The 24330-nt window shown below is 37.2% G+C and overlaps 1 protein-coding gene across 13 annotated transcripts in view; it reads right to left on the reverse strand.

Moving 5' to 3' along the window:
• NFIA (nuclear factor I A) overlaps window positions 1-24330 on the reverse strand; it is a 373135-nt gene that overhangs the window by 191990 nt on the left and 156815 nt on the right. For all 13 annotated transcript variants that reach the window (XR_014235007.1, XM_082357481.1, XM_082357488.1 and 10 more), the window contains one exon: window positions 471-536. Coding sequence is in view for 12 of the 13 variants with exons in the window: in XM_082357481.1 (XP_082213607.1) it covers window positions 471-536 (66 nt within the window). In the remaining variant the exon portion in view is untranslated. The remainder of the gene's footprint in view (window positions 1-470; window positions 537-24330) is intronic.

The following is a 24330-nucleotide window of genomic DNA, read 5'->3' on the forward strand; positions in this document are numbered from 1 at the left end:
TTTTATTTTAGACAATTTGAAGTGAAAAATCCTTCAAAGGCAGAGATGATTTTCTTAAAGCAATTAGCAAAGGCTTTGAAAAGGCCTCAAAAATACTTGTCAGTCAATAAACATAAATCACTAGTGAAGAAGATTGTGGGTCGCTTGCCACCTTAAAAGGAACTGAAATGAAAAGGCGTTGGCTCCTCACTTACGCTGTAAAAGATCTTGATCTGGTAAATCAACACCGCCTCTCACAGTAATCAACTTTCTTGGGAACTAAGGTTCTTGTGAGTACCCTTGTAGGGCTTGTGGCTGAGGGGAAGAAGGGTTTGGGGCGGCTAGAGTGGCCCAGAAAACTCCTTGAGTCCTCAAGATCGTTCCGACCGTGGGCCGCCCATAGGGGCAGACCTCAAAATCCTTGTACTTGGTTGGCTGCTGGCTACCATGGACTCTCAAAGCAGCAGTCAAGAGTCCCAAAGTAAACTCACCATTTTCTGGCTGGTCCTTAATGTCAGCGTCACTTGGCTGGCTGGGACTTTCAGATTGACTTGAATCTGAAAAACATAAAAATACAGCCAAAAATTACAGGGTCTGTGAAGGAAAATGGATCAGAGGTGCCAGACTTTCTCAAAAGGTTCAGCATGGAAACTAGGAATGAGAACGTTACAGAAGTGACATGATGATCGAAAAGAGAGGAGAGAAAAGACAGGGGGCGAAAAGCAGCAGAGGCCGCAGCCCGTGCCTTCAGAGAGGACTCTCGGTTCTGTTGACACCTCCGGTGGCGCTTGGCTTGCGCCAGATCATAACTTGAAACTCTTCAGAAACCATCCTCTTACAGAGAGACCATTTCCAAACTGCTCTTCTCCATTATTTATACACTAGAGTCTGATAAAGACTTCATCCTTCATTACACACATCTGAAGCTTGATTCAGAACATAATAAAGTGTCAAAACATATTTTGAAGCTGGTATATAAAAGCAACCCAAACAACAGAAACAAGTTCTGTTGATATTTAGCTCTGTATTACAGCAACAGACTATGCAGACTAACACCATTAAATACTAGAATCCTAATATTCTAGTGCATTTACTTAAAATAACAGGATCACTCAAAGACATCTTTCTTCCCTATTTTATAAGTATTCTTTTCCTCTTGTACTGATGCATTTGGGAGATCCTAACAGGCCTTGTGAGCAAAAACAGGTTCTTACACACCTTTATTGGATCCCATTTATTTTTTATTTTAAAAACACAATCATTTTCAAACGAAAAAATTTAATTCAATCAAATTAACTTCTAAATGAGATAATTTAAAATAAAGCAATATTTAATTTTAAGATGAGATAAAATTAAGTTAGATCAAAAAATTTCACAGAAATAGAAGTAAGAATGCTTATGATACATTTTGGGGGGAAAGGAGAAAAAAGGCAAAATATTTCAAGGAGAGAGTTTTTTATGTAAAGCATTTTCTGAGACTTGAAACAATATATAACATTATCAAAAAACAAGCAAAAAATTTTTTCAGAAAAATCTCTGTATCTGTGGAAAGCCTGGATCTGAACTTTACCTTGACTTCACAGGGTTAGAATGGGCTGCCTGAAATTTGACCACATTTCAGCAAGTTCAGTGCAAGATCTGAAAGGTCATGACACTTAACTGTGATTAAATTGAAAATATTAATTCTGTTTCAACAGAGTTACAGTTTTAGCATTCTCTTTCTTGGAGATACTGCAAAAAGTAGCAGCACTACTAGTGACCCTAGGTCGAGAAGTGTTAATTTATTACTTTAAGAAAGGCTCCCTGCTTTTAGGCAAATGAAGATTTTAATTATTGGAAAGTACTATTTTTTAAATGTCTATTTAAAAATTTTCGGATGCTCTTAACCTGGTAACTAGAGAAAAAATTCTAGATTGATTCAAAGGTTCAAATAGCAAATGATGTGAAAATTTGAATTTTTATTTGTCTGGCAAAGTGATAGCTTTTATCATAATGTAACAATAGCCATAGTGAAGACACAAACAAAAAGCATTACAGGTCAAAAAACTTTAGAGAAATTCTTCAGAATGAACCACAAAGTTAAACACAAAGTCTGCAATGAAAATTGGAATACAATTTATATCGGATTACCTTTGAAATTTTAACTCCATAAATTAACATTATTTTTATAGCAAATGATTTAAAAACACGGCATGATTACCTTTGAAATTTTAACTCCATAAATTAACATTATTTTTATAGCAAATGATTTAAAAACACGGCATGACTACCTTCTCTTTTTCTAAGGGAATATCCTGTAATTTCGCCATTAAAAATTACAAATTAAACATTCTTAGAAGTAATTCAACATGTGTTAGGAGAAAGACATACCTTCATTATTTTTGTACTAGAAAATTTTAAACCATTAATATCCACTATTAAAATTAAAGAAAATATCTAAGTTTGTGTTAGGGAAAGTTAAAATTCTTCCTGATCATGTCCCAGAATAGATACATAAAATTTTGCCAAACAGAACATTTTCTTTGGAATAAGACTAGCAAACCTAACTTTCTATATGATAGCTTAGCCAATATTCTTTTTCTTGATGTAATATCTTTACGATTAATCACTTTACAAAAAGAAAAATATTTTTTATCTCAATTAATTTAAATATACCATAGCCAATTACTTTTCTGATATTTAACTATTAATACTAAGCTAAGGTAAAAAAAATAATGAGTGATCCAAACAATTGTTTTAATAATCTAAAAGTGGACTTCTTTGTTCTTTTAAATTTTCTTTTACATTTGTCACCCTATATTTATAGAAAGGTAGCATAATTATAGAAAACATGAACAGCAACAAAAGATGGCAACAGGTATGTTCAAAGAAAGTTTAAAATTCCAAGCCACAGAAAAAGAAGCAAACAAACAGCAAATGACTGAGCGGCAGGAAAACAGCTCAGAGTTGGTCTGAAAGGGGCCGCAGCACTCTTGTGAAAGCTCAGATACAAACACTGGAGAAGGCATCTAGCCAAACTGAAAACGGAATTTAATTTCTCCACTTTTATTCAAAAGCTGGGGATACTGTTCTCCACCGGAGGACTGCATACTAAAATACACCATCTTGGTAACGGATAGGGAAAGCTAAAGATCTACAAGAAAACTTAAATGATCTGAAGACTTAAGTAATTATTTTCTACCATGGGCTGTTGAATGCCGTTTCTATTTTGAACCAACAAGGAACAAAATTACCCAGTGCTGGTGCAATTCTATGCTGAGAACGCATGGATACTTTCCTCTGGTATTGCAAAAGGTCACCAATGCTGTTAAGTATGGAGCCGACCAGAAAACCAGAATTATAAAATTAATTTCTACCCATACATAATTGATACAAATGAAAGATCTCTTTCTTAAGCATTTGCATTAAAACACTATCACGAAGGTTAACAACTAATTTACTTTTCTGTTTTAAATACTTGGTAGAGACTTGTCAGAAGCCAAGGTAACTTTATGTCTTACTTTTGGGGACAATTATCACATGGTCTTTTGATTCCCACCACCTGAAATAATTAGAGGCCCCAGAAAAAAAAAAAGAAAACACCTGCATAGAATTGGGTGCCCTTCCTGTATCTGAGTCTCCCACAGCAGTGACCTTCTCTGGTTCCCTGGTTGAAAGCCAGAAAATTTGTATATTACAATGAAGAGAATATTATTTAAAATGTGTTTAAATGATGGAGTTGGAAATGCTACTGTGAGGAAGTATATTAGGGTTATCAGTTTTTTTTCCATCTAGGGATTTGTTTTTTTGTTTAAGGAACCTTAGACTTCAACCTAACCTAAAAGAAAAGCAATTTTTCTTTTGGTTTGTAAAAAATTTATGAGCAGAAATTTAAACCTAAAATTGACAGGGTTTTCATATAGGAGGCTGGATTGAGACCTCTTAATTGAACTGGTAGTCATCTACCTATGCATTTTTATGGCGCCTACAGCTATATTGCTGGAGTACTCAGACAAAGATATTTTACTATCAGTATAATCACTAGGGAAAGGAATAAAATAAATCCTAATGCCTACACACTAGCCTCTGCTTCCATGAGCATGTGCAGTGCAGGAACAGAAACCTTGTACTGGATTTGCTACTTATGCATGGATCCAGTCCCCCTAACCTCAATTCTGCTCCCCTTCAACTTGGAACCTCAGAGAATACTCCTTTTGGTATGGTGAAGAGTGACAAAAACATGACAATATGGTAAAACTGGTCAAGCAAAAATAAAGACATCGCTTCCATGTATTTTCTGTTCTCTAGGCATGATGCAAAGATGAAATACTGTTAAATCTTCCTTGTGCTCGACCCAGAATTAAACTATTCCTCTCTGATTCCTCTTTTATTGGCCATACAATCTCTTACAATGTGACTTACATTATGTTGCACGAAGGTACTTTTCAATGATCTCCTATGAGAATTTGAGCTCCATAAGAAAAGAATTCCTTTCTTCCTCTAGTATTACCCCCAGTACCTTCCAAGGGTACCTGGCCCAGCTAAGGATTTGATAACCGCTGAACTAAAGAGATGAATTTTCACTTGTTGTTCAGCTTTCTAATGCTGAACCACTGCCAGTGACTGAAAATATACTAAATTCACACCTAAAAGCAGATTGGGACTTATGAAATGAAAAAGTAGGGTAGAAAAGGTCTTTATTTCTGCTTCATGTCCCCCTTCGTGGGACCTGGCAAGGAAGAGAGAGGCACATCCCTCTGGCTCGTGAGTAGGAAGTCTTGCACAGCGTTTAGAAGTTGCAGACAATCACCTCCTCTGATCCCCTGGCCGACACACCCACAAGAGGCTCCTTAGAATAATAAGAGCTGAGAGTGGTGTCTGACACATAAAAGGCCCCCCAGAAATGTGTGCAGGCTAAAATGATGGATGGCAGGAATATTTCACACATTCAAAAAACACAAAGATAAGAGAAAGCTGCCATATTCTGATGCCCGAAGAGGGACTCAAAATCCTAACAACTGCTGTTGTGAACAGCTGATAAAAGAAGAGCAGCCACGCAGTGGTGGGGAACCCTTCCCACCCCGAAACAAACCAGTGTAATTCCTATTCAGTCAACATGATATCAACAGAAGTCTATGGACCATGAAAGTACAAATTCAGGTTCCAGGGGAAAAATAATTTCACCTAAGTTCAACCTCCCTACATGCATATTGATTTGGTTAAAGATGAAGCTTGAAAAGTCTTTGTTAGAATTTTGTGTCCAGTTTTAAATCTCCCAAATTACAAGGTGATACGAAGAAATCAGAAGGCATCCAGAAACAAAAATGAGTTAGTCAAGTGAAAGAAAGAAAGTGAAAATGCCACCAAAAAGAGATGAAGTTGTTTTTCATAGTGTGAAAAAGAAAAGGCAAAGTCAGGAATGAATACTTTCCTGCAAATAAATGAAGCGTTAGGAACATTCCTGGGGTAAAAGACAATAAGGAATAGAGTGATTATATTCTGAATATAATAAATACCCTCTAGGATTGTAGAACTTAAAGATTTTAAAAATTTAGGTAGATTTTTTTTTTTTTGTTACAGAGGTTTGGGAAGATGAGTAGTTTGCAAAAGAGTCAAGCCAAAGAATCCAAGATTCATTTTTCTACGTCCATGATGTTATAGAAATCTATTTCTGATTGGTAGTATAAGGCTTAGAATTACTCTATTTTGATCATTCAGTACCATAAGATGTTTATTACAGTAAGGAAATCTAGAAAAATGGCTATAATAGTCAACATTTTGCTTATTAGTCTCTCTCATAGCTGCAGTTATAAAAGAAATATTATTGTAATACTTTATAAACTTTAGGAACATTGTCTGTTTTTTCCAGTGTCACCATAACCTTAAAGACTGAGGTGTGAGGAAATATTTTAAAAACCTTTGAGATGTAGAATGTCACTGCACAGGTGCACATATGTATATACAATCTGGGGCTTACGAGTAAAACTGATGAATACAATACCATCCACTAAATATAACAGTATCCATTATGGTCTGGCAAAGAACAAACAGAATTTTGTAATACTATCATTAAATCTGGACCACCAAAAATCTTCAATTATCATCAGCATTTTCAGAGAATGGATAAAATCCTTTAAGCTCAGTAAACAACCAAACCAATATTTAATAGTAATTAATGTATACAACTGTGGCCTACTTAATAAAAAACAAATACACAACAACCTGGTTTTTAAAACAAATTATGAGGTGAGTCACACCATAAAAGTTTTCTTATCTTTGAAAATGGAAACACTCCATGGTTCTTTAAATGGGAAGTCTTATCTTTACCGTATTTAAAATACAAAATTTGATCTGTGTAACTTTCCCAGTAAGCTAGAATTGCGTGGGTCATGATAACCGCAGTAATCAAGGTATGCACAGCAAATCCTTCTTCACCGGAAGGGAGGTGGGGAGATGGGGCAGAGGGAAAACCCTAATTCCAAAAGGACCAGGCTAGTTTGTACACGTTGGCCCTTGAATCCTCTAATCCGAATCCGAGCGGGAAGGCTTGTGTTCACGCAGCAGAGACTTGGAAGGGCTCCACCAGACCACCCCGGGGCCTGCCAGCTGCTCGGGAGATCCACCCCTTAGCCACTCCCGGGTATGGCATTTTCGGGGTCGGAACTTAAAAGCGTTATATAATCTAGATGACGACCATTTTCTTTCTTAAAACTTTTTTTTTTTACATGCCTTTCTGAAGAAGAATTTGTGAAATATTAAATTTGCTGGAATTAGATTTTTTGGCATTAATGCTGGTATTCAAGGCCCATCTGTTTAGTCAGGGCTGTGTATGATGATGAGTGTTTAGGTTGAAGAGTGATTCAACTGTCTTATCACCTACTCATAAACGTGTTATTTGGCTACGTGCGCAGGGAGGTTGTGGAATGATACACAGTTTTAACACGTTGAGAAAAGAAGTAAAATGGTCTCACCATTGTTGTGTTATGACACTGAGGGGGAATCATTGCTAAGCTTTGAAAATTACAAATTCAGTCACTCTGAAAGTAAAGACCAAATGACTCAATCTTTAAACCTTCCATCTTCGCATGAGGCTGATTTCCAGTTGTCGTCGGCTTTTTCAGCAAAGTTATAAATGAAGTCAATGGCAAGAATGTGGTGATTACAAAAGATATGTAAGCACGATACTCTGACTAAATGTATAATTTCTCGTATTTTCTTTGACAAGGGTCTCTGACTAAAATAAACTAAAATTGATGTAACCACTTTGAATTTTGTTTTTCTCATAACAGGGGCTGTGTTAACATGTGATGGTGATCTGTTGATCAATTCAGAACTCACATTAGTGAGTCAACCTGGTTACCTGCCCACTAATGTGTAAACAAAGACCTGCCTAAAAAGCCATGAGTATAACATTATTGCATATCAGAATTGTGCTCAATTTCCCCTTTTGAGTCACTTTTTTCACAAACAAAATTAATTATAACAGTAAGTTCTTGGGGTTCTTAGAAGAAAATATACTTGAAGATTACTTATGTAGTCAATCTATACAACTGGAAGTAGAAAAACTCCCTGTATACTTCCATACTATAAAAACAAATGTGTCAAATGAAAATGATGCATAATTTAGTTATAGTCTATACACATTATTTTCATGTGTCTGGATATCTGTAAAAAATTTTATTAAAATAATAAAATGATCTCTGTTGAGGATAATCATAGCTATTTAAGTTCAGTTAGTATTCTAAGGATTAACTTTTTTTGCATTCCTATTTCACTATTGAAAGAAGTATGAAAAGGTACAAAGATGGAATCCTAAAAAAATCTGAGCTATATAATTTAACTCTGGATCTCGGGTTTTTTCACCTGTAAAATGGGAACACTAATGACTATTTTGCCTAAGTTAATAGAGTTGTTGTGTGGCTCAAATAAAATAATGCAAGAAGACCTGATTTTGAAACTATAAGGTCCCCCAAAAAGAAATGTACTTTTACCTCTGCGATATAAATCTTCCCATCCATATACATTTTTGTTTCTTCTAAAAAAATCAACCCCAGCCCACACATGACATGATTCTGGTATAAAGCATCTGCATCACAGCCCTGGATTTAAAGTAAAGGTTCTTAATTCCAATATACTGGGAAAGAGATTATCTCTGATAATGGAAATTTAAATCTCAGCTTGCCGTTGTTTATTCCAGACAGACATTTGTGTGTTAAGTCTGTTTATCAGGCAACACTTTGTCTAAGCCAGGAAGTAGTCAGTCTTTGTAACAAGATGTATGCAAATGAATTTCCCATGAGTCTCCACAGCAAATTGTAGTAAGAAAAAAGAAAATTCCTTGTTACTTTACCAGCAAGAAGCTACCTCAAAAGTAGACTAGAGACAGAGAACTATGAGCTAGACTATGTTGATGAGTTTAAATGAATCCTAAATATGTGCTCACAGTCTGTTGCTCTTTATTCTAAGCAGACTTGGTGCCTTACATCTGTTTATCAGACAACACTCTGTCTGGCTTTGTAACCTGTGTGAAAACCAACGGTGACCATAATCCCATGAAATAACCTGTCGGAGGCAAAACTCCAAACCTCCCATCACTTTAAGGACCCCCACCAATAGACGTTCCTATGAAACCTTTGAAACTTTTAAAAAATACATCCAACTCTAACTTTTGCTCACCTTCTATCTTAACTTTTCTACACTCATTGAATTCCCTAAAGGCACGATAGCCTCAGGACAGAATGGTGAATTTTATCATGCAATTTGGACTGATAAATAAAAAATGTGCTAACATGCCCTACCTAATGATCAAGACCAGGGAGTTTTTTTTTTTAAATACTTTTTTCTATCGTAATAGAAAAATGTTTATTCTTTTATTCTATTACTAAAGTATCTACCCCGGAATCCTCTTTTTTTTTTTTAAATCCTAATAAAACTGACTCTTCTTAAAAAATATATACATGAAGAGTTGAAAAGTGTATTTCTTTTTATTTTTCTTGTTGGTTTTCTACAGGGTTTGAAAATCTTACCAAAGGCATCAAATTGGTTGAGCTTGTCTTCCTAGACAAAATAAACACTTTAGGACTCTCCTTGTTTGTATTCTCCTCAGTGGTGCTGTATGCATCAGCAGCTAAAAACAAAGACACTTTTTAGCTGCTCAGACAAAATGCAGAAGCTTCCCAAACAAGGAGGCAAGGGAGGGGGCACGGGCTGAGGGGACGGTAGGGGTGGAGAAGTGTGCAGAAAGTCTGACAGTCCATTCAATATAGGGATGATGGCCATAATGCATCCAGGGTCCCCTCGCTGATTAAATATGCATTGGCACAGTTTTGATCGATGCAAGCCGTGGATCAGATGACACACCTGCAAAATCTTGAGCCCAGAGCTCCCAGGAAAAGGGAAAAGACAGTCTTGTCTCCTTATCTTTGTTTTCAAAGGCTCTCAATTTCTGTGCCTTAGATATCTAATTTAATTCTCTCACCCCTCAGCAAACTGGATTAGGGAAGTCAATACTGCCTTTGTGCATCGACAGGAAAACACAGCTTTCCTTTGATTCAATTTAGCTATGACCTTTATACAAAGATAATGACAACTGTCTAAAAGTAAGGTGAAGGCCTCAAGAAGAAGACCCCCTGAGCAAAGGCTCCCATGGAATTCTGGATGACAAGGTAGTGGGGTTTACTGTGACATTTTCCTGCTTGGAAAGGAAAAAAAGGAGGAAAGGGAATTAAGAATTGGTGGGAGGGTGGGAAGGGGAGGGATGGGACACAGGGAGAAAGCATGGTGGAAGAGATTTCAATCCACTGACTAAATGACGAAACTCTCACAAATCAAATCACTGGCCCGTGTCATATCCATAACCAGAGAATAATGCTGTCAAAGAAGATCATGAGAATGGCATAGTAACAATTTGCCTAAAAAATGCAGACGCCTTAATGAGAAGGCTGAAGATTCTGTGGCTGGGTATATCAGGAAGTTTGGGGTTTTTTGTTTCTTTCTTTCTTTCCTTTTTTTCCCCCCCTTGAAGCTTTTGAGAAAACAGGACTATCAGTGTGTTTGTGAGTCCCAACACCAGTGATAGCTAGAGATTTTTGGAGAAGCCTGGGATTCTGCAGTGCTCCAATGCTCAGACCATGACTCCTAACCAAAGGGGAAAATGATACTGGAAGAGTCTCCTGAAGAAGCACTGCCTCCTTTTAACTTCCTTGTCTTTGGGCTTACTTGTTCCATTCATTAATTCAGGCATTCATCAACGCATCTACTATGAGCCTTTCTCCCTGAGTATGTGGTGATAAAAATTTAAAAAGGCAAGGTCTCTGCTCTCAAGGATCTCTCAAGTCAATCGGAATAACGATAATAAAATCAAGGTTCTGTGGCATCCCCTCTTGATTAAGTCCTGTCCTCTGGTGAAATTAATGTACAGCAACGTGTTACTGTGCACACTTGTAATGGCTTTTGTTCTCTTACCATTCGCAATCAGTACTGTACCACTAAGTGTAGCCTTGTAGCAGAAGTTACAGTAGCCTGGACGCTAACTGGTGGTGGAATGGATGGCTGGGATTAACTTTTCTAGTAAGATGTACAGAGGTTTAGGCAGAGTCCTTTCACGTGAAAGATGAAGCTATATTACTGCATAGTTAGCATTGCTGGGAATGGTGTAAAATATCAAAATGGTTTTTAAAAATCAGGTTTTTCCCCCCTTAGAAACAACTTCATAGACACTATTCCTAATCAGGCCTGGTGTACTCCCTTTCACAGAAATGACTGTTTAACAAAGGTAGCTGTGGTACACTGAAAAAGGTAGAGGACTTGGTATTAGAAAACCTGAGTTTGAGTCCCTTCTTGGCCATTTATATTCGCTTTGTGGAACTGGGCAAGCCCCTTTACTCCTCTGAATTTCAATTTACTCATCTTCCAAATGCCTGACTTTCAAGATTATGAGAACTGAATGGCATGATTTAAAATGCCTTGTAAATTATAGCAGCTATAACTCTAACTGTACACTGCAGACATTTGCTAATGTATAGAAACTGGTTAAAGAATCACACTGACTACTTACTTTTATTTCTTGTCTCATTATTTTTACTGCACAGAGCACGGTATCTAGAACATATACGTACTAATAGATATTTGTTGAAATGGAATTGAAGAGGGTGAAAGAATTGCTCTTTCAGGGCCATGAAATACAATAGGGCCTATCTTGGGAGATGTCAACAGATGTCTGGGGGTAAATTTTCTGGCTTTGGGGAGACTGCATGACTGGATGCTGGTATATCCCATGTGGTGAGAACAGACCTTACGGGATTCATAGGCTTGGCTTTCTGGTCCTAGATTCAGGACCAGAATGAGGGGGGTTAGGCACCCGTAAAGGTTCTTTCCAGCCCTAGAGTTCTAATTTGAAACAGATCATTAGCAATCCAGTTGCTGGTCTTCTGGCTGCATTCAAGGCTGGGACCCACATTTCATCAAAAGGGACTGGGTGATATTAGCTGCTGATCATAAGTACAATTAGAAATAACATGAGTTCAATAATCATTATAAGTCAAAGACTGTCTCTTCTTTACCTTATAAATGATGACAAATACCCTACTATGAATTGTAAATGTTTATCTTCAGTGACTTGGCCAGTCCTGACTACAGGAACCAATAAACAGTGTTTTCTTTTTATTTCTTAACCCATCATGTAATTCAGAACACCAGGAAACTTTTTGTTTCAGAAGCTACTGTATAAGGTATCCTTGAAGAATTTAGCCTAGGTCCTAGGTCTTAGACTAGTATTGAGGACAATACTTTTTCAAAAACACTTTAGATATACCTTCTCATATATACAGTCAACCATTGACAACACAGGTTTGAATTGTGCGGGTTCACTGTATAAGCAGATTTTTTTTCTATAGTAAATACTATAGTACTACACGATCCATGGTCGGTTGAATCTGCCGATGTGGAACCGCAAATACAGAAGAATGGCATACACTGAGCAATGGCTATAAGTTATATGAGGATTTTTGACTGTGTGGAGGGTTGGCACCCCTAATCCCTGTGTTGTTATAATATGTTATGTAAAATTTTTTTTTTTTTAACAATGTGCTTTCAGTTTCCACATTGACAATAACTTTTCCCTAACAACTTGGTTTCTGGACTTTTAACAAATATGCATGAAAACAGGGAGCCATCATTTGGTCAGCCAAAAAGGGGTACTCAGACTCCCACAGCATCATAACAAAGTTCAAGTGACAGCTGATTCTTTAGAAATTCACCCAAGCGTTCTGCAAGTAGAAATAATCATATATGTTTTGCTTCTATGTCTTTATGATAGATAAAATGATTTAAATGTACTGAATCATTTCACTTTTAGGAGTTTCCATTTGGATTCTATCATGGCTTTCTCCCTGACATATGCAGTGCTAAGTTATTTAAAATTAATTGCAGTACAATATTTTAAAATTTCTTCACATGGTGCTAATCTCAAGTGCTTTGGATGTTTGAACCACACTTGGAAGCCATCAAGTTCTGTGTATCTTTATACCATGGAGCAGTTAAACATGCTAAAAAGATTAGTCAGTGAACTTTAATCTATAACCAAAACTATACTAAATTATAAAATTTCAAAAATGTGTGAGTTGATACAAATGAGAAAACTGCAAACACCCTACATAAAAAGAAAAAAAAAAACCTAGATAATTAAAACACATGAATTTACTTATGTAGCTTTGAATCCAGAAAAGCTTTCAGAAATTCACCACAGATCATGGGGTCCTACCCACATAAACCCAATTAGGTGCCAGTTGAGCTTATGTGCTTTCACCTTCATCTGAAGTTCATTTTATCTGCCATTTTTATTTTCATTTTAGGATGCAATCTACATTCTTTTCTGTGGTTATGTTGAAGGGGGGGTAAGTATTTTCCATTTCGGTAACTCAGTATGGATGAGTAATTTGCTTAGTAATAATCCTAAAATTAAACTGTCTTCCATACAATGTCTAGTAATAGTTTACGTAGGATTAGGCAAATGAACTGTCTTCAGGATGTGCTTTAAAAAAAAAAAGTTTCTTATTTGCCACCTGGATTTATTTTGATTTAAAAAAAAAATCATGTTTTCTGGAAAGTTTCTAACAGAGGTGCTATCTTCAACACCTGCTCCTCATCAAAAAGTCTAAGTGGGTGACTGGAACTTCATCCTGATTCACTTTTCAAGAACCATTATCACTCTAAAGAATGACTAATAATTAGTGATTCCTAGGGAAAGAGGCTTATTTCAGTTCATCAAACATTTATCACCTACTGTGTGCAAGGCATTGTGAGCTTTTATTCAGTTCTGAGGTAGCTCATAATGTTGACTAAGAACTCCACTCATTCAACTCTGGATCGTTTATTAAAGTGTATATTACTTGTTTTTTAAGAGTAGCTATTCCCCCCAACCCCCCAATCTCCACCAGTGGTGGTAACATGGAGTGTTTCTGAGAACACTTTCCTAAGTCTATTAGGGGAGGAGAGAGGAGGTGGAGATTTCTACAAATAGGAAATGGTTTATCTGTTTGTTCTCTATTTAACAAAAATGATGAATCTCTGGGTTCCATGGTTTTTTCAATTTTTTGGTCACGGTGGAAGCCTACAGACAAGGGAAAGCTGAGAGGGAAGCTGGAGCACCAGCGTACAGAACAAAATCGAGCAGTTCTACCTGCCTATCTTACCCCATTATTACCCCACCTCACCCGTACACCCTATCCCTGCTGAGCTTCCTGAAGCAATGTTTAACCCCCTGCAGCATTCACACAGCCAAGGCCCAAACCTGGGGTTCAGAGTGATTTCAATATCACTTCTGCCTTTTCAGATTTACAATATTAAGATAAGCAAAGAATGGGACTTCCCTGGTGGTTAAGAATCCACCTGCCAATGCAGGGGACACAGGTTCGAGTCCTGGTCCGGGAAGATCCCACATGTCTTGGAGCAACTAAGCCCGTGCGCCACAACTACTGAGCCTGCGCTCCTAGAGCCCATGCTCCGCCAACAAGAGAAGCCACCACAATGAGAAGCACACACACCGCAATGAAGATTAGCCCCTGCTCGCCACAACTAGAGAAAGTCCGCACACAGCAACGAAGACCCAACACAGCCATGAATAATAAATAAATAAATAAATAAATAAGAAAGATAAGATGAGCAAAGAATAAAAGGTGACTAAATCATTTTTGGTTGAAATGGCTCAGTGGCCCTTCTAAACTGTCCTATTTTATCTTTTGGTTACTAGAAAAAAAGATTAAAAACAAATTGTAAGTGGGGAAAACAAAGAAAAAGAAGAAATAGTAAAAAGAAAAAAAACCGCAGTAACAAAACAAGTGGCATCTTTGAACAGGGGTCAGAAATAGCAGCTCTTCAAATGAGACAGGAAATCTTATTTGCAACAGATCTGGGGAAAGTTACAAGAAAAAAAATCAGAGTTTATTCAGGAATTAAAGGTGACATAATACCTGCATGGTGTCTCTCAATTATCAGGTTTGTATTGGGGGATGGTTGGAACAATAGCAGAGCTTAACATGGGAATGCTGTAAAAGAAGGGATGAGGGCCTCCGTTATTTCCTTTAAGTCTGGCTACCACCTCCAAAAACAGCACGGAATTTCATAATTCTTTTCCATTTAGTAACTTTGGGGCAATAATTTCTTGTTATATTTATCCAAATGATCTCCAAAAAAAAAAAAATCACTGGGCTGGTTTTCATTTTCCATTTTTATTCCATACTTTAGCAACTCATCTAACAATTTAATGATTTCCTTTTCTCCTCTAAATGGATGTCCTGTAGAAAGGGGAAATTTTCTAAAGTCTTAGTCAACAGAGTCTTAAGTTTTTATCATACAAAACAGCCTCACATCACACTATTGTAGTCACATGTTCTCCCACCTGGTCTTAAAATCAGAAAGCACTTTGTTTTAATGCCGCCATGTTGGTATTGTTCTGACATGCTTAGACTTCAAAGGGGAAGACTTTGAACAAACCTATTTGGAAGGAATTTCATAAAAAACATTGGGCAAAAAGACTATTTTAAATTAACAGGAAGAGTGTAACATCTCACCGGCAGTAGATAGGGAAATGAATTATTCAAAATTGTATACAAACCCTGACGTCATCATGAATAGAGGCAGGCTCTAAGGAACCTTACTGAGAAAAGCTGGTATTTACACAGTGATTGGAAGCAAAAAACAAAAAAGCAAAATAAGAAAAAAGAAAATAGAAAATCTTTTTTTCTTCTTTTGCCACATAAAGAAAATCTCCTACACTGCTTTTCATAACCCCACCAAAACTCCCTACTGTGGCGTTCTCAAAGCACGACCTCTGGATTTCCGTAAGGAAAGTATAGCACAACATTAAAAAGTCCCAAGACTCTTTGAGAAGAAATTCATGCAGAACATCAAATGTTACTCAACATTTTCAAGGAACCATGATATGTCAAACAGACCACATGATGCAAGTACATTTAAATATAAGTTTCTATTTCTGTTTAAAAATAAAAAAGATCAGAAATCTGAATCTGGAAAAGCAAAATCTCTTGCAGGTTTAGAAAGCATATACAAAACCTGGCAAAAGAAAAACACTGTTCACTGCCACCATCTGCTTTCTGGCACAGAGGAAACTTTTACTAACAGCAACATTTTCTTACATTAGAAAATCCACTAATTAGTTTTGTTGTAATAAGAAAAATAACCTTTGCATGGAAGGCAGATTGCCAGCTCGCTTTTTTTTGTTGGCTGCACCTTGCAGCAGGCCTGTAACATTTCCATGTGAAGTTCACCTCTGAGTTCCCCTCTCCTGGAGTACTTTATTATTCCCTGTTTGGTCTAAAGAAAGTATTCACAAATGAGAGATCAAAAGTGAGAGCAACAGAGAGGAAAAGCTTTAAGGTATTTGGGTTAATATCCAAAAAAAGAACACCAGGTTCAGAATCAGGAAATCTGGGATCCAGAATCGATTGTTAAAAGCTCCGTAAACCTGGGTCTCACTTTTCTCATCTTTAGGGCTATTAAAGTAAATGAGCTCTAGCTTTCCCCTAAAATTCCTAAATTCTTGTAGTCTAAATCATTTTTTCCTAAGAATTGTACGTCCCAAGAAACTAGTGATTGCAAAAGAGTTAAGTGGAACTTCAGATGTCACTGATAAATCTGAAATAATTTTAGAAATGTTGACATAGGCTGATTAAAATATTACAGATCTAGCAACCGAGGAAATGGAAACTCAACTGAAATTCCTTAATAATATACTCTCATCATTTAGTCAGCATATCATCATAGATAAAACCAACAAATATGGATCAAGCAACTACTGTGTGCCCAGCACTCTTGTAAGCCCTGGAGACAGAGCCATGAACAAGAGGCTCACAAGCTCTGGGCTCCCAACGTCTAGGTTCCAGGAAGCCTGCAGGCCCGGGAGCTGCCGGGGGCGTCCTCTGCACAATCACCCACCGCAAGTCCGCGTGCTGTGCCCCGGACAGGACGGCACCAACGGGGAGAGAAAATGTGTGTGTGCTCACCACACCGCAAGATCTGCTTGCAAGTTCCTTGAGAAAAGAAAATAAATGGGTACAAATACTTTCCGAGAAATTTTACGGAAAATAGACATCATGTCTTTAGAAGCAAAGCAAAGTAGAACACTGAAAGGGCACACAGCCCCCTGTGAAAGACGTCTCAGGCTTACATTGTTCAAACTGGCCCTCTGCCTTGACTGAACGAATTTCCTTAGTTAAAAAAAAAACTCACCACTTCCATTTTCTGGATTTTTTTTCTGTAGGCTCAAACTTAGCTACATTTAAAACACGAAACTGCAACGCACGATGACCTATTGCAAACTCAAATGTCCCCCTGCCTGAGGAATGAGTGACAGACTATCGCAAAGTTGATTAACCCACTGGTATTGCACAGCTCAGCCCACACTACTATTCTCAACTGTATGGCAACCACACATTGATGACCAGGTCAAGTGCCCATTGGGTTTATTAACCCTCAGCTGCCATTAAAATACAGTAATTAAAACTCTAACATTTTACCCAAAGCTTCCTGTCAAATATTTGAAAAGATTTCAGTCAATTTATAGAGTTCTGTCTTTGCTTTTACCCTCTGTTTTTGTCAACACCCCACTTAGGCACAGGAAGTAATTGCCTTCTTTTCCGATGCCGGTTAGTCACATTTATATAGCACAGATCCCTGCCCTGAATTTAGAAGATAATTCAGGGTAGAAGAGGATGAAGACGGGATCCTTTCCCTTCCTCCTGGCAGAATTAATCCCTCCTTCCTCTGGCTTCCTACAGCCTCGTTACTAAGAACAGGGCTCAGCTTCTATTTCATTTCTCCGTGTGTATAATCCCCACCTGCCCTAGCAACAAGTTGCAAGCCCTTGAGGGCACACATTTAAAGAAAGGTTTGCACATAGTAAATGCTCAATAAGTGACCTTGAATAGAGGAATAGAGGGGAGAGGCTAGTCTGGGCAAGACTTTTAAGCAAGGGTTATCCCAGAGACGGCCTATAGATTTTTCTATCTCCTAGCAGAAACAAAGTACAGTTAGAAAACATGCAGGGTTTTTCAATTAAGGCTAAAATTCCTGAAATGGCTACGTATAAGGGAAAGACTTCCCCCTCTCTATCAGAGATGGGCAAATGGCTTGTCTAGTGCCCACAATAATCTTATCAGATAATTTAACATTTGAAACATAAACAAACAAAAAGGTAGAATTTAAAAGGCAAGCAGATTACTCAAATCATGAGACAATTCTGACAATTATTTGCAAATATACTGGGACCAGAGCCTTTGAAAACATTTCCTATTATCTGTAGTAGGAAGAGTAAGGCTAAGCTTACAAATTTTGTTTAATGTAAATCTTTTAGGTCTCTACTATAGAAAATTCCTGCATTATGTGATGATAGGCTTCTGCATTTCTGATTTCATAATTACTGAAGACTCCTTGATATGTATCACAGAGCAAGAACACTTTACTAAGTATGTGAAGGAGTGACATAACCATGTTTGGACTGGTGTATCAGTAAAGCTTCTCTCAGTAAGAGAAGAGTAACTACAGTCAATAAAAAAAAAAAAGACATCGAAAGTTTCATTTAGATAATCGAAAATAAGATGTTAAAATTCCTTTTTGGTTTTCATTCTAGCATGCATTTCAGAAGACCAATATTGAAACTGTGTTGAAAATTTTAGGCTGAAGACCAATTGTGATAGGAATTATGGCCTGTTTGACACACCCTATTTATCTTTGGCTTGACTGTAGACTTAAGTTCAGATACTCTTAAATTCTTTTTTTAAAACCTGGCCTAAAGTTGAGAATGCGGTTTCTAAAATTAGCCAAAAGTTCTGAAAATGGCTTATTTTCTATATATTCACCTTTTATCAGGCACTATGTATTAACAGACTATATTTAGAATATCCATAAAGTGATGTGATTTTGTACGGATGATAAAACAATGTAATGCAGACTTGCAAGGCAGGTAAGGACATATGATAAAGGATGATAAACTAAGAATAAAGATTAAGGAAGTAGTATTCACGTAACACAAAGAGAAAAAAAAATTAAAAGCTTCACTTCGAAGCTAAGTAAAAAATGGAAAATTCATGACCTGGGACAGTTTTTTTTAAGCTCCGCGCGCTATGCTTATATTGCTACAGAAATTGATGATTAGTTAGCTAATCTTAGGCAGCACAGACAGACAAATTTCTGTCACATTCCACGCCCAATCTATTCTTCTCTCATCTCTCTGGGAAACTGAGGTAAAATTCTGCTAAGGATATTGGATTTCCCTCTGGCTGAATAAAGGAATTGACCTTGACAAATATAAATACAAAGAAATTAATTCTTGCAAATTTGCTAAAATAGGTGTACTATAATTTAAAAAATAACTGGTACTCCCTTAATTACAATACTTGAATGCAGCTCTAAAGTTGGAAGGTTTTATTTTATTTACCAAATTTATAAAAACGGCACATCTTTTTTTCTCAAGCTTTGAGGTTCTCTTCCCAGGCTAGCATAAGATCACACACACAGTCACATGCAAGCTTCCAAACAGTGACTTGTTAACCCTTCTTTCTTGACCCAAAAATAAAACACACAAAGTGGAGTCTAGGTTCACAGAGTTCTTCTTTTCTGGTTTAAATTTAATAACACTTAGGGATTAAAAGGTATGCTTGGTATCTATAGGGCCAGCAATACTTCCTGCTGGGCTTAAACCTGGCTTTCCCGAGGGCAGAGAAGCCACAGCCCATCAGTTCATGTAGGAAGCTTGAGTCCCAAAAGAAAAATCAACTTCCAAAAGATCTGAGTTACCAAAGCTAAGCAACAAAGTACCATAGTTTCCATTTTTGTGCTATCGAAAGTCCGTGACAGTAAGAAGCCTGCCATCCAACGTGAGGTGAAAAAAGACACCTTTTTGCTCACTCCAGCAACTGTCAGTCAGGTCCCAAGATGACTCAAGGCCAAAAGCTTCCACCAGAACCAAAACCTTAGTGGGGGTCTGTACCCACTATGGAATACCATAAAAATCTACTTTTAAAAGGATCCGAGCCTCCTAAAGTAGCACTCCTTTCATGTGACCACATTTCAAATGGTTTACTCATCACAGTAAGAACTGAAATACATATGGCATGTCTCCTTGGTCTGTTTCCTTTATTATTCGTGTGGTTTCATCTTTCTAAATTCGGACTTCTGCCCCATCCTAGAAGGTGAGGAGAATGTAATGCATAATGCAAAAGTATTTAAAGCAAATCATATGATATCTGTACTTGATAATTTTTCATGGCTTTATACCAAAAGAATCACCGCATATGGAAGCTTAAACATTTTTTAAATGCTAGAACACGGAGCCTTCCTTTCAAACAATTCAAAGCAAGGGGTATATTGCTGACACAGCAACACTGCGGTCTCCGAGAGACTGTGGGAAATGTCAAATCTATGGTCCTGGGGGTGATTGGTGGATGGTTTTGTGGTGTGTATGGTGTTTTGTTTTGTTTTGTGTGTGCTTTTGCTTTTCTCTTTTGAGTCTCTGACAGAAACAGAGCTCCACAAACTTTCTGGCGACCTCCCAGGAAAACAGAAGGAAGCTGTATCCTGCACTTCCCCTGGGATCTAATGAAATATACAGCCTCTGGGCTTCTTTCAATTTGGACTTTCAGATTGCTAAGCCAGTGGAAAGGGGATCCTAGCTGTCACAAACGTCACATGCTCGGGGTCACCTGCTGCTCGGGGGTTCTCATGCCAGTTGTTGACATAATAAGCACCCCTTACACTTTAATTACAATTCACAGTGTGCAAACTATGCAATCTGCTTTAAGGCAGCCTGTCTTTTAAACCAACACTAAAATTCTATTACTAATATGGCGATGAAATGTAGCAGGGAAAGGGTGTGTCCAGATGACTAACTATATGCAGATATCTGCCATTTGAGGACGATACGGGCAACATTTGCCAAGAGATAAAATGGTGTTGCTGCCCTTAATTCTGGGACATGGGACTCTATTCTAATTCTGCTCTGAGATTCCTATGAGTGGACCACAAAAATGAAAGACAATATGTTTCGCGTGCAGCATTTTTACATTTGTGTAACTACTATGTATTTTTTTTCCACATGAGGGCTTAGCTATTCTGTGTAATATCTTGCCTATCCAACAGGGCTGATCAACTGTTAAAGGACAAGGAATTTCTACTCCCCCCACCCCCATATCTTCCCCTCTAAACCTAGGGCAGTGCTAGAAACGTTTAACACATGCTTCTACAGTTGTGTTGACTCTCTATGATTTGCTAGATCCTTGTATTTTGCTAACTACAGACCCATGTAAGCTATATTCTTGAAATCAAAGCATGAAAGGTTATTTTAAAACAGAGCCCATTTAAAATAATATGACAATGCAGGGAGCTGTTTAAAAAGTGCTAACACATAATTATAGTCTACAGTTTTCTCCAAAAACAACAGTGGAAATTAGTTATAATTATATTATAGAGAACTACTATAAACATAGGTGGGCTAACCTTTGAATGAACTGTCCCAGCGCTCTGGGAATTACAACCTCATTTCAGTGCCACAAATGACGTAATTGATACACTCGAAATAAAACCATGCAAAGTACTTTTAGGCTTAAAAAGTCTGACTCAAACACCTTAGCTGAGCTACAAGTAGGCCCCACTGTAGAACACCACCAAACCACCACCAGCAACAACAAAGTAGTAAAAAAAAAACCCAGAAAACCAAACTTACAAAAATAGTAAGTAGATATTTTAAAAAATAGTAATAATTCCTGTACTTGCTTTAATGAAGGATGAATCTCAATTACAAATGCCATCCAGACAGGTCAAATTAGCCAACAATTATTCCTTGCTTTTTTTGGTGCCAGGCAATACTAGATGACAGGACAGACAATAGCAACAACAATGAAAGACAAAGAGTTTACCTTATTTAGGTATGGTTAATCTAACACTGGAAGCAGATGCATCTTCCACCGTTCTTTCAAAAACAGCAGTTTCTTTGGTAAAACTCTCAGTCCTTTGGCTATGGGGTTTTGTCTTCAAGAAGACAGACACAGAGCTATTTTATTTTTCTTCCTTATTTGAACACTTAAAGTCGTCACCTGGCTCTCTGCCACCCCTAGGTAAGCCATTCGATGTCCAATTGTGTAACAGTCCCCATCTGTAAGCGCATCCATCCTCCCGAGACAGGAGGGGCTCTGAGAAACACAACTTCCCCAGGGGCCTCAGCATTAAGCCACCCCCTAGCCTCTGACCTCACGCTCCAACTCTGGTAGCAGCAATCTGTGCCATGTTCTCCAACAGGTAAACTCCACCTTAAGTGTTCGGTCAAGTACCCTGGCTCGTCTGGAACTGGAGATACTGATGTGCTTTTCCTTACCTGCTTCCCAAGAATGAAATTCTGGCCCTGAAATCCAGGTTAGCACCTGGAGCCCTGCTACCTGCTGACGGACTTCTCTGATGTTAACCACCTGCCTGGATTAGTGTCACCTGTCCACGGACTCTGTTTCTCGGTTCTGCCCAAGTTTTGGGACTCTCACCTTCTGCCAGTTAGACCTCCATGTTGTCCACTGCTCCACTAAGCTACCACCCAAAATCAGACCATCTGGAACATCTTGTGGCTGGATTGATTTTTTTTTTATGGAACTGACCGACCTCAGCATATCAACTTCCACATCATAATTTCAGGTCTTGGCCCTTTACAAGTCTCATAGCCCAACATACGAACAAAAAGCCTTAATTTCAACCTTCTGCTTATTATCAGTTAACTTATTATCAGCTTCAAGATAAATATATTACTTAATTATATTCATATATGATGATGATGATGGTGATGGAAACAGCAAGCATTTACCAACTGCCTGAAAATAATAAGAATGGCCAGCACTATGAGCTAAGTTATTTACATTCATGTAACTTTCCCAGCCGCTTTTGCAAAGTAAATATTATTGTCCTTATTTCAGGTTGAGGAAACTGAGAGAGGACTGAGAGAAAAATCTGGATCTCAAAAATAGATTGACTCCAAGCTTAGGCTTTATCACTTCAACAAGGTGTGTGTGTGTGTGTGTGTGTGTGTGTGTGTATTTAAAGTAAACCAGAGATCATAGACTTTCCTTTCCAGTGAAATTTTTATTTGTACAGATGTGTGTGTACATGTTGGAGTGCACACATGTGCATGCATGCACACACACACACATACTCTTTAGTTAAATCAATTTCATATGCAAAAGAAAGTGAGCCAGGGTTAAGTTATTAAAAGAAGCCTTTGAAGCAAGGAGCGATGATGTGTGAAAGACATACCACAAAAGTTTATTTGAACAAAGAACAAGCACAGAGGGATGGAACAAAAGTGAAAATAAGGGAAATGAAAGCTCTCCATCTTTTCCATCCTTTCTCTGTTGTGTATGGATTTCTCATACATAGAAAAGACATTAAGAGATGTCTGGAATTTATGGAATATCCAAAAGTAAAATAGGTTTCATCTATCTATAGTTCAGATGAACCAAATCCACACAGATTTTCAATGAGTTTTTCTATATTAAACACAATTATATTATTCTCTAGCAGGGTCCATAATTTTAAAGATAATTCCTTACTTGCAAGAAAAAAATTTCAAGGTAAGATTTTATAAAATATTTGTAAAATATGTTTTTCAATGGCATGTTATGAAAGCAAAAGTTTTGACTTGCTTTAGAAAAGAGATAAAGAGAGCCCTTTCATTTTATACTCATAACGCTTTATAGAACATTTCAATATCCCAAAGTACATTTCTAAAGGCACCTAACTGGCCCATAGTTTTCTTATAATTTCAAATTTTGTCTTGTCATGTAAACAACATTGTAAAATTTAAATTCAAAGCATGAAAAGAAACATATTATATGGTATAGGCCATTTAATTTCTAAGTCTGTTTCATGTATATACCTATATACAGATGATGCAACATTATAATTGAGCTGTTACATCTATATTATCAGAGGTACTCTTAAAAGTAAGTTAATAAATTCTAAATTATCTCTCAACACAAACATTCCCAAGTATTGTGCTACAGCAGACATCTTAGCTAAAATCGAAAAATTCGACCAATCATATAAAAATTATATTTATGACACACACCATCCAGGTCATATAGAACTGACATGGTACTTGTAGAAATAAATACTCCTTTTTTAGAAAAACAAAAAGTGACTTTTAAATTGCTCTTGGGAGCAGAATTAGAAAGAGTGGCCAAAAAATTGCAAAGGAGAAAGATGGAGTTGGTCCTCTAATCTAAAGTTAAAAATAATTTTTGTCTGCTTGCATTTAAATAGACAATATTATAAAAGTCTTACAGAGACTCTATGCTTATAGAAGGCATTATTGCCTTTGCATATAATGGAAGCACATTTCTAGCACTTACGTTATTACAAATATTGAAAATGGCTTCCAGAGCTTTTAGCAATGTGCTCTTTGTCTTTTTTCCAAAGAAGCAATCCAATTAAAACAATAATTTTCAACATACAGGACAAGGACCTGTACACTTTACCCAGTATCCTACAAATTCAATGAAAATAGATTGAAAACTTCTATATGCTTTCTATGTACTTGTACTAACCAAACACAATTTACAAATATTTTCCTAGAAAAGGAAGTGTATTTTTTATGCCTCTTCTATCCATGATCATGTCAACCTATGCTTCAATTCATCCTTCCTTGAATTCACTGTTTCACTAGTGTACCTGTGTACTCAAACTTGTCAACAGGAACATGGTAATGAATATTATTCATTTCTGATAAATTTCCTCCACCTCTCTCTGTCACATGTCCCATAATAAGCATAGAGAAGACACTAAAATATGTTGGCTGAATTAATTTTCTTCAAGTGGGATTAT

Source organism: Balaenoptera borealis, assembly GCF_965194805.1.
Source record: "Balaenoptera borealis genome assembly, chromosome: 1".
In the NCBI taxonomy this organism is placed as follows: Eukaryota; Metazoa; Chordata; class Mammalia; order Artiodactyla; family Balaenopteridae; genus Balaenoptera; species Balaenoptera borealis.